This window comes from Malania oleifera, chromosome 10, assembly GCF_029873635.1.
Source record: "Malania oleifera isolate guangnan ecotype guangnan chromosome 10, ASM2987363v1, whole genome shotgun sequence".
NCBI classification, from domain to species: domain Eukaryota; kingdom Viridiplantae; phylum Streptophyta; class Magnoliopsida; order Santalales; family Ximeniaceae; genus Malania; species Malania oleifera.
The window spans coordinates 84,418,296-84,434,747 of record NC_080426.1 but is presented as its reverse complement, the minus strand read 5'-3'; the positions used below and the strand labels follow the sequence as shown (position 1 = coordinate 84,434,747).

Genomic DNA, 16,452 nt, shown 5'->3' with positions numbered 1-16,452 from the left:
CCCCTGTATATCTACTACAAACTCTCTTCTTTTCTAAGGCCCACCAAAGAACTTCCCTAGGTACCCTATCATAAGCTTTCTCCACGGTCATAAAAATCACATGCAAGTCCCTCTTCTTTTTCCTAAATGTCTTCATTAAACTTCTTAAAAGATACATAGTTTATGTCGTTGATCTCCTAGGCATAAAACCAAATTGATTTTTCAAAATCTTTGTTTTTAATCTTATTCTATGTTCAATTACTCTTTCCCATAATTTCATCGTATGACTCATAATCTTAATTCCACGATAGTTTTTATAGTTTTGAATATCGCCTTTGTTTTTGTACAAAGGTACTAATGTACTTTTCATCCATTCTTTTGGCTTTTTCTTGGTTTTTATTATGGTGTTAAATTTGTCGTGCACTTTTCACTACACTTGAGTGGTGCAAATGCTATGCGTTGCTCATAGGGGATGCCCCAGTAAATTATTGATAAGGATTCATATCATAGAAATCTGACAAGTTTTACACTGCCTTTCAGCTACCTAATGTAACCCTCCTCTTTTACCCAAGCTTGGGATGAGCTGTCACAGTTGGAGTTAAATCTGGGATAACACCTTCAGAAAAAAAAAAAAAAAACTTTGTTTACTTGCTGAGTCTCTGGTATGTCATTTCCGTGATCCCTTGTCACCAATATTGGATCAGAATTAGGGACAATGGACTTGTCAGAAGATGGCTGAACTGCAGACTGGTTCCCTGAGAAAGTTTGCCAAAGTTCTTCTCTACGCAGGACCTCATCAGAAACTGTACCTCTATGAATAGGATTTCTTCAGCCTTCGTCTGATTCCGAGGTCACTTTAGAATTCTCAGCATGATCTTCCCCCAAAACACTCTCTGAATACCACTCCTTCGCAATTGCTTAATCAATAGCCGTCTTATCTTAGTTTTATACGAGGAGAAAGACTCGTCCTCATCTCTGTAGCCTGAAGAAAACTTGTCTCCTTCTGACTCAATCCTTTTGTTCATCAAATCTTGTACCCCTACTATCAGACTTGATTTTATCCTCTTATGGACCATAATAGCCTTTGCAATGTTTGATCCACAAGGTGTGTGTACCTTATGCACGAACCCTTTTCTTCCTGTATCTTGCTTGCTCTACAATCTGAAATTTCTCCTTGAGCTGTGACTGAGTTTCAGTGGACCTCCCCTGTTTCGCATGCACATTTCCTGCTCAAGTAGTCTAGGTCATAGAGGAAGAAGCCTTGGTTAATTTGGTATGCCCAGGATGAGCACCTTCTTAAAGTTCAGTCGGCTCCATTATAAGTCCCTTTCAGCTGCTTCTGAGGCCTCTCCCCTCCTTTCTTAGTTAACATTGGGCTGTTTGGGCCCTCCCAACTTTTGGGATGAAGCAGGGCTGAGTTTTGCTTCTGGTAGAGAATATGTCTCATTTTAATAACCAAATGACTATATACATATATTATTGAATTGCATATTTACTAATGGACAGGTACGAGCGTTATCTGATTTGTTGAAAACAAATCTAGAGAAGGGACCTCCTGGTGATGAAGTGGATTTACTGACACGAAAGAAAGTGTTTGGATCAAATACATATCCTCGGAAGAAAGGAAGAAGTTTCTGGGTACTTATTTGATTTGATTTTTTGTTTTCTTATTGTAAAGATTTTATGCCTTTGCCCAAGCCCAAAAAAAAGTAGTGAAAAACCATGCAGTGATCTGTTCATTTGCAACTAATTCCTTTGTTTCATGTTTGTCAAATAGAGGTTTCTTTGGGAAGCTTGGCAAGATTTAACCCTTGTTATCTTGATTTTTGCTGCGGCGGCTTCCTTGGGACTGGGTATAAAATCAGAGGTGAGCTCCCAAAACAATACTTTAGTATTTTATTGTCTAAAGATACGTATGAATCGCTAAGAAAGGGATATTTTTGCAGTAGAATTTTATGGTTTACTAGAAGATTTTGCTTTCTAATCATATTTTGACCATTAATTGTTTTCAATTCATGGAGTTATTACCCTTTGTATTTCTTGGCTTCTAGCTTGAATCAATTTTGAGTTTTTCTCATTACTATAATTTGTTCCGTGATTCCTGTATGGTCAAATTAACCTATTGTACTGTAATTCCCTCATTAACATCCTTCCCAAAATTTTATAGTGGCAATGGGGAAGTGTCTGTCCTGTAATTTTTTTTGGATTAAAATGAATTTCTCTGAGTATGATTATTTGTTCATCTGAAAAAGTGAAATATCTTTTACTTTCCTGAAAAATTATGTATTTTTGCTCCAGTGCCCTCCCTTTATTTGCAGGCTACTGAAAGGAAAAAGTCTTTATTGTTTGGAGGTTGGACCAGTGTTTTGAAATGTGAAGGCATAAGGCAAGGTCTTTTATGCGGATGAGGCGCGTCGCATACGCATTTTGGGAACTTAATTTTTATTTAAAAGAATATAAGAATAAATAATATATATTATAAATGATAGAAGTTTTATTGAATAAATTATGAAATTATTTTATAAAATTCTAGCTCATCAATTTCGCATTTCTCCAGTTGTCTTTGCCCATTAATTGCAAAGCCACAGCCATATGCCAGTCTGAGGAAACAAAATTACTAATGTTCAATTTCTGAGCCAGTAAGATGGCATAAGTCACATTACTTTATGGAATCATTTCTATGTTTTTTCTGAGGCCTGCATGGTGACTGACTGTTTGTACTCTGGGTTGGCATCCCCTTGATGCCCTGTTAATAATAATTTTTTATTATCAATAGAATAAAATCTGGAAGGTCAAACAACATCTTTCAACCCAAAGCTCAGTAGTTCAGCTCTCATATCCCAAATTTGAGCAGTTCACCCCTCCTTTGTTGACTCACTTCAGCGATTTTCACGCACTTCATCCTGAAGAGAATCAAATACAAAGTGCTCATGAGGCATCATCTTATGCACTTCATCCCTCATTTTCTTTTATGTTTCTGGTGAGAAAACATATAAATTGCATTTCCCTTGTGTGCACATCTTCTTTGGCAAGGTGTGAAAGGTGCCCCTTTATCTCTTGATCTTACACCGAAGAGAAAAGAAAACTTGCTCCTTTTGGGACTTGCGCATATTTAAAAAGTGCTTTGATGCATTCTGGGCCTAAAAAATTTTGAGAATTGGAAACACCTTTGAAAAACTGGTTTAGATTTTAGAAAATGTATATATCTTATCTATAATATTTTGAAGGAAAACATAGTAGTTTTCAACTATTTGAAAACTCCCGTTGAAGTGCTTTCTTTAATTCTCAGGCCGCCAACGATCCATCTTCTTTGATCTTGAGTATAGCAAGGAGAAATGGCTTGTTTCATCACCTAAGAGCTTGTGAGGTTTTCATGGTGGCCCTAGTCCTCTTTGCATTGAGGACCATGACTCTCGAATCCTCACCTTTCTTACTGTATCTTAAACCTCTTACACTTCGTGCTTGGTTTTGACCGCTAAAGGCTTGTATGGTATCTGTTTCTGTTTTTGTACAGTGAAGAAATAGATTATAAAAACATGTTTGTTTATATTGCCAATTTTTTGTTTCTATTGTTGATTTTCTACTTTTTGTGAAAAAAACTAAAAACCAGATTTTATGGTTTTAGTTGTTTTGGCAACCTATTGCTAGAAATTTTAATATTCATAAATAGTTATTTAAATCATTCATTTTATGCAGTTTAAATTAAAATAAAAAAAATGATCTTATGAATTTAAATATAATTAAAATAAAAATGTACATAAAATTAAAAAAATAATAATAAAACCAATTATAAAATACTTTTTTTTTCTTTTCTATTTTTCAATTGTTATTGTTAGAGGTTATATGTCTTTTAGTATTATTATTATTGAGTGTGTTAGTATGCTAATTGGTGAGTTAGTAAGGGCATTATTGTCATTAAAATGTATTTACTTTGTATTATGAATAGAGGGAGTTACCTATCTTCAATTTAGGTCATTCATTTTAATCAAACTTAACATGGTATCAGAGCATGATCCTATCTAAACCCTATTTCCCTCGGCCGTCGTCGGAAAACACCATTCCTGTGGCTGTTCTTCCCAAATCCACCTTCAATTTATACTAATCACCAAACCAACCATACACCCATAATCAAATTCCCCCGACGACCCACCCCACCAAACCCCATAGTTGGAGGGCTCTCCACGCGCCGGCCAAATGCCGACAGAGCCAACCCCTTGCGCCACGGTTGAGTGAAGTTCCAAACACTTACCTTTTTTTTTTTTTCTTTTTTTCTTCTGCGATGTTCTGATTCCTTCTTTAGACTATATTATCAAGTTGTTAGACCAATTTTTTTGCAAAAAAAATCATCCTTTTGCAACCATGCACTCGCAGTACTCCATGAATTTCTGTTCAGGGTTTGTGAAGGCTTCCTTGTGAGTTTTTTAGAGCTGTGGCAGCATTCGTATGTTCAATTGTGAGGCTGTGGCAGTGCTATAATCTGTCGGTGAGTTGTTCACTTTGTCTGTGGTTGCGTCGGTGCTTCACATAGTCTGTGATTCTTCAGGTTATTGATTGTTCTTCTTGTTTTTGGTGTGGTTTCTGATTTGTGAGTGCTGTGACAGTGCTATATCCATTGGTGAGTTGTTCACCTCGTCCATCGTTGTGTCGGTGCTTCACATAGTTTGTGATTGTCGCGATTAGTTTGGATTGTTCTTTTTGTTTTTTTCGGTGTGATTGCTGATTTGTGAGTGTTGGGATGGAATCTGAGTCCCAAAGATTTCTTTCCTACATTGCTGCCGCAAATAACAACTCAAAAGTTGGATGGAAAGAACTATTGTTCAATGGTCTAAAGGATTATTTAGCAAGATTAGGGAAATCTGACCACTTGTCCCAATATGATTCTTTTGATGAGAAGAGAAAAGACTTGTGGGCTTAGGAAGATGCCTTGATTGTTTCCCTTTTATGGAATTTGATGGAGCCATTAATTGCATGAATGTATATGCATCTAGATATGTGCAAGAAGATTTGGGATTATGTCTAACTTCCATATACTCTAGTAATATTGCATGTATGTGTGATTTATCCCAAGAGTACTTTCAGTTACAACAAGGAGATAGGAGCATTGCAGATTATTTTGGAGAGATGAAGCACATTCATGAGGAGCTTAACATCGTGCAACCTATAATTTTGGACGTTCGTGAAATGCAGAAGTAGAGACAGCAGATGACAGTTCTTAATGTTCTGGCAGGCTCGAGACTTGAGTTTGAGGCAGTTCGGCCCAAGATACTCACTAGTGCCGAGCTGCCATGATTTGCTGATGTTTATTCTCGTGTCCTTTGTGCTTCCTTTTGCACACATTCTCCTGCTCTTGCATCTGGCTCTGAGAGAACAGCCTTTGCTACACAGAGTGATTCTAGTTCTCTACCAAACAACCGCAAAATTTATTGCGGTGGCTCAAGTTGTCGTAATGGTAGAGACGGACAAGGCAGAGGTACTCCTCACAAGTGCACTCATTGTGGACGGAATAATCATATTGTTGAGTAGTGTTGGGATCTTCATGGCAGACCTTCATGTATTGCCAATGCAGCCACCGTTGACTCCTCACCTTTGGGGTCAAGTAGGGGCCAACCATGGTCTTAAATTTCCACGCAATTTTTGTAAACATTGTGGACGGAATAATCATATTGTTGAGTAGTGTTGGGATCTTTGTGGCAGACCTTTCATGTATTGCCAATGCAGCCACTGTTGACGTCACACCTTTGGGGGTAGCCAATGCAGCCACCATCGACTCCTCACCTTTGGGGTCAAGTGGGGGGCAACCATGGGCTTAAATTTCCACGCAATTTTTGAAATTTATGGTTTCCGTCACCCTCGTAATTGAAATGGCAGTTGATTTCCATCCTACATAATATCCATTGAAATCTCAACAAATCATCCAAAATTTAATGAAGTCTCGAAATTTTAGAGAAACTTGTCGAAATATTAACTATGCAATGAAATTCCCTTGATATTCAAATGATAGATTTAGGAGTGAAGTGAAATTTCTCTCTTAATTTATTTTATTTATTTTTATTAAAACAAAAGATTATTATGAGTGCTTTTGAAATTATATGAAAGAATAAACTTACGACGAAATTTTATTTAACCATTCATGTTTAAATTATCATTATTTGTATAATAGATAATGTTTAAATGATTTATGAATTTCATTTGTATTAACTAAATATGTTTAATGCACATTATATTACAAATACTTTTGATACACATGCAATATTTCAACTTTTTCCACCTTATACACAATATAGGTGTATTTAACTTGTACTATATTACTCCTAAAACTTACGCTATTATGTCTGTGAACCATTTCTAAAGTTCCACAAAGAATTGCATGCTTTACTACTGATTTCTGTTATTTTTTTCAAATTGAAATTGAAATCGACATCGAAATGGAAATTTTCATCGAAATTTTTGTACTTTTGGAGCTTCGAAATTTCAGTTGAAATCGAAAATTAAGACCTTGGGGGCAACGTACTGTCTCTATGTTATAGGAAGAGTATTCCAAGTTGCAGCAGTATCAAGTGTTACAACAAGCTTCTAAGCCATTGCATCTCTTGCCCAAATAGTAAATCATGCGCAGTGTGCTTGTCATACAGTACTTCTCGTCCTAGTCCTTGGGTTATAGACTCCGCTGCCACTGATCATATCAAAAGTATACCTTGCTTTTTCTCCACTCTCCAATATCCTGCAAATTTACCTTGTGTTACTCTTGCTGATGGATCCGCTACTGCAGTCGAGGGAATTGGGATTGTAAATCCCATTTCTTACATTTCTCTTCCCTCGGTTTTATATATTCCCAAATCTCCTTTCAATCTTAAGTTCGTTAGCAAAATTACTAAATCCATGGATTGTTCAGTGACATTTTTCCTTGATTCTATGGTTATTTAGGATTTGAAGACTAGGAAGGTGATTGGCAGAGGACGTGAAGATGGTGGACTTCACTTTGTGCTGCTATCTCCTTCTACTGCCTGCACTACTGTTGCCACATCTTTCCAAATTCATCGTCACCTAGGTCATCCTTTATTAGAAAAGTTAAAATGTCTTGTTCCTAGTTGGGGTTTTGTGTCTAGTCTCAATTGTGAGTCTTGTTAGTTGGGAAAGCACCATCATGTTTCTTTTGCTTGTCGGGTCAATAAACGGTTTGCAAGCCCTTTTACGTTAGTTCATTCAGATGTCTAGGGTCCTAGTAGGGTCATGTACAAGTTGGGTTTCCAGTACTTTGTAAACTTTATGGATGATTATTCAAGAATGACATGGTTATATTCAATAAAAGATCGTTCTAAGTTATTTCATGTATTTTGTGCCTTTTGTTTTGAAATAAATACTTAATTTGGTTTGCCAATTTGAATGGTTCGAAGTGATAACGTTAATTAGTGCACAATTCACTACTTTTATGACTTAATTTGATATTGTTCATCAATCATCCTGTGCCCATACTCCTCAGCAAAATGGGGTTACAGAGTGAAAAAATAGACATCTTCTTGAAATCACCTGCATTTTACTTTATCAAATGCAGGTACCTAAAGTGTTTTGGAGTAATGCTGTACTTACTGCTTGTTATCTGATCAATAGAATGCCATCCTCTGTTATTAATAGTAAAATTCCCTACTCTATTCTCTTTCCTAATTCACCTTTGTTTTCTCTTCCTCGTATATTTGGGTGTGTGTCCTTTGTTCATCAACTAACTCCTGAGGTGGATAAGTTGGATTCTCGTGCTATAAAATGTGTCTTTTTGGGCTACTCATATACTGGAAAGGGATATCGTTGTTATAGTTTTGTGCTGCATCACTTCTTTGTTTCTGCCAATGTTATCTTCTTTGAGTCTACACCTTCCTACACCTAGTCACTGAGCCCTTCTAAGCTCAATGAGTCTTTTCCTTTGCCTAATCTTCTTGATTCTGTGTTGCTGTCCTTACCCAACCAACCATCTAAGTGTCCATGTAGTTTGAGTCCTTCTCACCGCCTTGATCATCATAATTTGCAGGTGTATTCACGACGGCAGTTTCAAGGAAGAGAGTCCCCTCTAGCTTCGACTACCATGCCTTTGGTTTCCTCATTTGATGATCATACTTCCCATGATGTTGATCCTCCTATTGCAGTTCGGAAAGGTAAACGCACATGTACTCAACACCCCATTTCCAACTTTGTTTCTTATGACGCCTTATCACCCTCCTATTATTGTTTTGTCATTGCTCCATCATCTACTACCCTTCGTAAATTTGTTTCAGAAGCCTCAGCCCATTAGGGTGGAGGGATGCTCTGGTTGAAGAGATGAATGTTTTACATGACAATGGTACTTGGGACTTGGTACCTCTTCCTCCTAATAGGTTTGTGGTTGGTTGTTGCTGGATTTACACTGTGAAAGTTAGCCCTGATGGTTCTGTGGCTTGTCTAAAGGCTTATCTTGTTGCTAAGGTATACACTTAGGTGTATGGTCTGAATTATTTTGATACTTTTTCTCTAGTTGCAAAACTTACATCAGTGCGTCTATTCATCTCCTTGGCCACTACTTGTCATTGGCCTTTGCATCAACTAGATGTGAAAAATGCCTTCTTGCATGGTGACTTTGAGGCGGAGCTTTATATGGAGCAATCACCTAGGTTTGTTGCTCAAGGGGAGTCGGGCTTAGTGTGGCGGCTCAATAAGGCTTTATATGGTTTAAAACAGTGTTAGTCTTAGTGTGTTGGCTCAAGAAGGTTTTGTATGGTTTAAAATAGTCTCCCAGAGCATGTTTTGGTTGTTTTAGTGTTGTAGTACTTGAGTTTGGTCTTCGATGGTGTTCTGTGGATCATTATGTGTTTTATCGTCATACTTCATCGAGTAGGATCCTTGTTGTTTATGTGGAATATATTGTTATTACAGGTGAGGATGAGAAAGGTATTTAGAGTCTCAAACTTTTTCTAGAGTCTAAGTTTCAGACCAAAGATTTGGGACTGTTGAAATGCTTCTTGGGTATAGAAGTATTTAGATCTCGTATCAGAACAATTGTTTGACTTGTGTCATAGAGGAAGTATGTTCTTGATTTGTTGGATGAAACTGGCTTGTTGGGTTCTAAACTGATTGATACAACCTTGGATCCTAATAGCAAGTTCCTGTCGGAAATGGGTGATTTGCTACCTAATTTTGGATAATACTAGATACTTGTTGAAAAGTTGAATTATCTCACAGTTACTAGGCCGGATATATCTTTTGCTACAAGTGTTGTGAGGCAATTTCTTAATTCTTCGAGGGCAAGTCATTAGGACGTAGTAATTCGCATCTTGTGATATCTCAAAGGTGTACTTGAGAGAGGTCTTTTATGTCATGATCAGGGTCGTACCTATATCTATGGATATAGAGGTGTAGATTGGGCTAGATCACTTCTGATCAGAGATCCACCATTGGGTACCATATCTTGGTTGGTGGTAATTTGGTGTCTTGGAAAAGTAAGAAACAAATTTTGGTGGTAGAGTCAAGTGTTGAATCAGAATATAGAGCTATGACTCACACTACCTGTGAACTTGTCTGGTTGAAGAGCATGTTGGAAGACTTGGTTTTTTGCCTTTTTAGCCTATGAAGTTACTGTGTGATAATCAAGTTGCTCTTCATATTGCCTCCAACCTGGTCTTTCATGAGCGGACAAAGCACATTGAAGTTGATTGCCACTTTGTTCGGGAGAAACTTGTGCAGAAGCTCATTACAACCGATTATGTGAAGTCGGATATGCAGCTTGCTGATTTGTTTACCAAATCATTGGGGGGGGTGCTTGTGTTAAATTCATTTGTGACAAGCTAGGAGCTTATGACATTTATGCTGCTGCTTGAGGGGGAAGTGTTAGAGGTTATATATGTCTTTCAGTATTATTATTATTGAGTGTGTTAATATGTTAACTAGTGATCGTTAGCAAGGATATTATTGTCATTAGAATGTATTTAATTTGTATTATAGAGGGAGAGACCTATCTTCAAGTTAGGTCATTCATTTTAATCAAATCTTAGTAGTTATGCCCAATAAAATTTTTATTGTAAAGTAATTTGGAAAGTATAACAATTAATTAAAATAATTATACTAATTTTTATTTTTATTATAGTATTTTTTTAATGTGTATTGTTTTGCAATTTAATATATTAATCATATGTTTATACTTTATAATATTATTTGATTTAAAGGTGAAAATAAGCATTTTTAATTAATAATTTTGTTTTATAAATATTAATCTAACAAGTTGCTGATTTCTGATTTCTCGTTTTATTTTTTCCTGATTTTTTAGTTTTCGTTTCTGTAATTTTGACATAAATACCAAACAGCCCCTAAGCTTTTAGTTTATCAATCCATGTTTGTTGAAATTTCAATGTATTTTGCTATTTTGTTTGTTGTACGCATGTGCATGTCATTTGGAATCAAAATTTCAAAATTTGTACCAAATTTTATGATTCAATTCGATTCTCGATTCTCGATTCATGAAATTGGGATTTCGATTCACGTTATGAATCTTGATTTGACAACTATAGTCCTTTCTTCTTATGGATGGCTTCGTTGAGGAACTTTCCTCTATGTTGAGGTTGTTGATTTCTTTTTGTTATCATCATCATGGGGATGTGAGGATATGCTGTTTGGGCAATTCAAATGTTTTCTCATGTAAATCAATCTATGCTCTAAACATGTCCTTTCATTCTTTTCTTGTTGCCCATATATGGTTGAAAGCCGACCTTCCTGAAGGTAAAGACTTTTGTGTGGATTGCCATCCTCAGGAGAATTAACACTAATGATTTGTTGCAAGTTCAAAGACCATGCATGGCTCTATCCTCAAATATTTGAGCCATGGTAGTAATAAGGCTCAAGCTCATTTATTCTTGCGTAGACGCTGAGCTTGGTGTTGATCAAACAATCCTTTGGGTTTGTTGGCAGTGTATTGAGCGTGCTCTTATTCTTTGGAAGCTTATTTTATGGTTGATCTTAGAGGATTTGGAAGGCTGGGATTTTGTGGTGTTCTATATATATATATATATATTTTTTTTTTCTATTTTTAAATTATTTGGTTTTCGAGAAATGCATGGGTTTTTTGAAATCGTGGGTCTTTTGTGGATTTGATTTGGACCTGATTTTGTTTCTAATGTTCAATCTGGGTGTTCAGGATGATGTTTTTTGCCAATTGGTTTTTGATGATATTCTTTACGATTGTGTGGCTCTTTTTACCTGGTCTTGGATCTCATCTTTTATTATTAGCTTTGTTCTACTTGTTTCAGTTATTTATTTATTTTTGTTTTTGAGGATTTCTCTTCCTCTTCATATATTATTCTATTTTCTAGCCAAAAAATGTAGGCTAGTGTTAGCTTCTGCATTGACATGCACATGTTAAATGATGTATCAATTCTTTGTGACTATTGTTCATATTCATTCTTTGATCTAGGATGAGTAATAGAATTCAGAGAAGTAGAAGAAGAGGACAATTCTCATTGGTGGTTCTCCATTTAATATTCAAATCTATTCTCTAGATTTGGTTGAAGAAAATATAGAGGGAGAAGATGAAGGGGATGGAGGGACAAGTTTATTGGATTGAGGAGGCATAATCTCAAGCTCATTGGTAAGAAGAGGACAATTCTCATTGGTCGTTCACAATTCAATGTCTAAATCTATTCACGAAATTTGGTTAAGGAAAATATAGAGGGAGAAGATGAAAGGGGTGGAGGGATAAGTTGATTGGATTGAGGAGAAATTGTCTCAAGAGGATTTTCAACAATACGTCCCATGTTTATACAATTTTCAATGAACTCACAACCAATTGTTCCTCGCTCTTTGGGTTAGAAATTGAGAATTGAGGTTGAAGAACAAGGTCATTGACTACATATCTGTTCTAGCAGTTGGCAATGAATCTTGCTGTTCTTTGCAAGTCTCAACAACCAAGTTTGGTGACAATTCAAGGTCCATCTCTGGCCTAGAGGCTCAAACAGTGCTTAAGGTCACTAAAGACAAGTCTATGGCCTCATTTTTGAGAAGATTCATGATTCATGTCCAAAGAAGTTTAAAAATTGTGCACTAGTAATATACAAGTCATATGTGTGGTCATGATACTGAATTACACATAGCCACTTCTGATATGTGAATTGTTTATCCTCCTCCTTTTTCTTCCTTAAGTAGCAGCAGGAGCAGGACGAGAGAGAGAAGGGGGTAGTACAGAGAATTAGAACAAGAAGAAGCAGCAGCAGCAGGACAGAAGGGGGTAGAGAGAGGGGTTGAGAGACTGTACAGCAACAATTTGGTGTAGGAAAAATATTAGAATTCATAGATAGAGAGAATTGAGTGAATTAAGGACAGAGAATTAGAACAAGAAGCAGCAGCAGCAGGACAGAAGGGGGTAGAGAGAGGGGGTGAGAGACTGTACAGCAACAATTTGGTGTAGGACAAATATTAGAATTCAGAGATAGGGAAAATGAGTGAATAAGGGGAGAGAATTAGAAGAAGGAGAAGCAGCAGCAGGACAGAAGTGGTAGTGGGGGGGAAGAGGGAAACTGCACAGAAATTTGGTGTACAACAAAGGGGAGGCAGCAGGACAGAACAAAGGATTCAGAAATAAAGCAGGGGAAGAGACAATTAGGGGCAGAACAGAACAGAGATTGGAGAGGAAGAAAAGGAAGAAGAAGAAGGTAGAATTAGGGAACATGCGGGGGGGAGAGAGAGAGAGAGAGAGTGAAACTGCATAGCAGTTCTGGTTTCAAAATGATTATGTGTACAATAACTTACTGAACTTATAGCCACCACCAAAAATGCATATTACATAAAAGACCCAACAAAACAAGGAATTACAAATAACCCGAAGTACTTAAATACACAAAATAAACCTAAACTAACTAAACTTCGAAAATAACAGGATATAGAAAGCTAGCTACAGGATAAAAATCTGAAGTTTCCATTGGTGGTTCTCCATGACTCCATTCTGTTTTCATTGTTTTCAAATTGTTCTTTGTTTTTATTTGTTAAAAAATTATAGTAGCTATGGTATCGGTTTGGAATCTAAGCACTATTGTGCTTGTTTTATTTTTAAGAGTATCATTTGTTGATTTGAGTTTGCTGTTCCTTTCCCTTTTGGACCCAATTGGTCTTAGAAGGTTGCTTTTGTCTTGTGGATGGGGCAGTTTTTCTGGTTATTCATTTGTAGTCAAATTCTCATTCTATCATGATTTATTTATCCTTGCAGGGTATTGATGAAGGATGGTATGATGGGGGGAGCATTGCCTTTGCGGTTCTTCTTGTTATAGTTGTTACAGGTATTTAATTATTTAAATTTTTTGAAATGTGCAAATACTGCATTTTGCTGTTAGAAAGCAAGTGGATAAGATATTATGCTAAGAAGAAACAAAAGATCGAAGTAGAAAATGAGATAAACTGAAGTACTTACAACAGGAATGAAGCTTACAGTGCCATCCAATCATGCTGAAGATGTTCTTTTTCTTAATCACTGTTGGATTACCACTTTACGTAAAGCTTAAACTATTAAATTGTGGGCCAACAATGTATATCAAGCTTTAATACTCTCCCTGCACATGCAGCACAACAGCACATGGAGAGATAAACTCATGATAAATGACACCCATGATAGGGAACACAATAAATTTTTTTTAACACCACACAATATACGCGAGCAACAAGACTAGAACCCAAGACCTCTTGGTAACCAGCTTTGATACCATGTTAGATTACCACTTTACCTAAAAGCTTAATCTATTAGGTTGTGGGCCAACAATGTACACCAAACTTTAACAATGACAAAGGAAATTTATCAGGTAAGGAAAGAAATACAATCTTCTTGTCCTCAATAAAGAAAGGTAAAGAAATAAAGAAAAAGAATACAAAAAACTTGAGACTGCTTTTACATCAAAACTCTTTTAACTCTTCCTCTTATTATTTTTAGTTTTCTTTTTTTTTTTTTAATCAGAAAAAAGAGATTTCATTGTAAGGGCACCAAGGGGGTGTTGCCCATTTACAGTCAGGAGAGGAGAGAGAAAAAACAGATGAGAACAATTAACAGTGTGACTATATACCCTGGAGAAAGGTGTGGAGATTGGAGAGCCATCTACTGTTGAGGGTTGTGAGAGAAATTGAATTCCTTCATGTACTCTAGCATTTCTTTCTCTCCACGTTATCCAAAATATGATGAGAGGGATCATCCACAAGGATTTTTTCCTCTCTATTTTCAGAAATAGCCATTCAGGCCCAGATTTCCTTTTCCACATATTCAGCAATGACCAATGTGGTCTAAAATAGCGGTGATCAGATTCCTCAAATCTGTGGTTCAGGAGGAGAAGATGGTCAACATTTTCTGCACCTCTTTACAGAAAAAAGCATCTGTTAACCAAGGGGAAGCCCCTCTGATGATTATTGAGTGTAGGGGTGTAATTGGTTCGGTTCGGTTTGGTTATGGGATAAACCGAACCGAACCGAACCAAACTGAACTGTGCGGTTTTTGAACTTCTTGAACCGAAACTGAAAACCGAGCCGACTGTATTATCCCGTGGAGAACCAAACAATGGTGGTTCGGTTACGGTTCTTTCGGTTTTTAACCGATTTTTTAATTATTTAATTATTTTTCAAAATTATATCGTGAACCAATGGTTCGGTTAAAAAAAAAAATCCTCCGGTTCGGTTTTTGGTTTCTAACCGAATTGAACCTCAGCCCAATACAAAGCCCATTACAACAATTGGACCTTTATGGAGGGCCTTGGGAGCCACATATGGGCCAGGCTAAATAAAGCAAGCCCTCAGCTCATTAGCTAGAAGCTGGGTTGGGAGTTGGAATGGAAGGGAAGGGGGGAACCTATATTTATAGGTGGGGTAGAGACTTCAAATCTCTACCACATCCAATGTGGGACTCCAAGAGGGGAAGGGGTTAATGCACAGTACAGAGAGAGAAGGTTACCTGTGCATAGGAGGTTGACGGTGATGGCGAGACACCACGATGACAGCGAGGCATGTGGCGGTCGCAGCTTACAGCAGTGATGAGGAGCAGCACGGCAGCGGGTGGAGGTGCGAGACGGCTCCTCTGCTGCTCTTCTTTTCTTCTTTTCCCTCCCTCTTCCCTTCCTTTTTTTTTTTTAAAGATTTTTGGGGATGTTGGGGCTCAAAATTTCTGTGGACATTTGGTTGGAAGAGTGTAGATTTTCAGATCTGTAATTCCTATGTGGATTTGGCTATGTCTATGTGAATGTTGATGTGCGAAAATGTCCTTGCAATTGTAATGTTTTACTGGGTTTCCATTCTTGTGTTCATGGAGAAAGAGGAGCTTATTATGATATTTGTGGGGAGGCTGAGAGCATTGAGAGTTTTTACACTCTTGCTGTCCCACATTGAAAATTTGTGAGGAAGGGGAGTCTCCAAGTTTATAAAAACAAACTATTTCTCTCTTTTTTTGTTTCAGATTTCTATTTTGATAATTAAAATTAAATAAAAAAGTTAAAAATGTGAAGATGTATTTATTTTATTCAAAATTGAATTTTCTGGAAATTTATTAGTTGAAGAATTTATTAATATATATTATATATATACATATATATATCAATTTTAGTTAAATTTTATTGTAAGGCAGTATTAATATATATTTTTATAAGATATATCGTTTTTTTTTGGTTTTTCAGTTCGGTTTTGGGTTGGAAACCGAAAACCAAAATTTCCTATTTTCAAGAACTGAAACTGAAGCCGAAAGACCGAACTGGAACTTTTTCCAGGTTCGGTTTTGGGTCAGTTTTTGGTTTTTCGTAAATTTTGTACACCCCTAATTGAGTGTAGGAATTAGGAAAGCTGCCTTCAAGCAAAAAGAAGCAACTTTGGTTGGTACAAGAGTTTTCCATATGGCTGTCTTTCTAAGAGGAATCTGGTCTGGCCTCAAAGTGCCTGTCCAGATGCTTGTAGAAGGAGCTGTGAATTAATAATTTTTATTGAGCTTCCAAAGGGGCACATCTGGAATTATACCCTATTGGGGACATTTCTATAGAGGCAGCCATAAAAATCGGTGAAAACATCAACCTCCCTACCATGGGCTCTTCGAACAAAGGGGACTTCCAAGCAGCTGCATTGGTGGAATGGTACACAAATTCACTCACCAAAGCATTTCATTATTATAGGCAAGGTTAAACATTGCAGGGAATTGAGAGCTCAGGGGAGGTGGCCCCCACCAGCAGTCATGCCAAGTGTTGTTCCTATTTCTATCCTTTTTTTTTTGAATCAGCAAAGAGGGTATAATAAGTACTCGTGTATCAAGGGAATGCCAGTCAAGTACAATGAAAAATACGAAAAACAAACGACGGTCATTGTTGTACATCCAGGAAATCAAGGATTACACAATGCCCCTCCCAGGCAGCCCATTTTGCCTATTAGAAATCATAGATATCCAATTATAACAGCCATAAAAGTTGAAACCATTCCATTGAAAGCCCTTCTGTTCCTTTCCCTCCAAACTGCCCAAAA

General features: G+C 36.9%; 1 protein-coding gene across 4 annotated transcripts in view; it reads left to right on the top strand.

Annotated features, from left to right (window-relative positions):
- Positions 1-16,452, top strand: part of LOC131165800 (calcium-transporting ATPase 10, plasma membrane-type) — a 128,358-nt gene that overhangs the window by 27,329 nt on the left and 84,577 nt on the right. For all 4 annotated transcript variants that reach the window (XM_058123890.1, XM_058123888.1, XM_058123889.1 and 1 more), the window contains exons 6-8: positions 1,486-1,617; positions 1,757-1,846; positions 13,190-13,259. In XM_058123890.1, the coding sequence (XP_057979873.1) occupies positions 1,486-1,617; positions 1,757-1,846; positions 13,190-13,259 (292 nt within the window). The remainder of the gene's footprint in view (positions 1-1,485; positions 1,618-1,756; positions 1,847-13,189; positions 13,260-16,452) is intronic.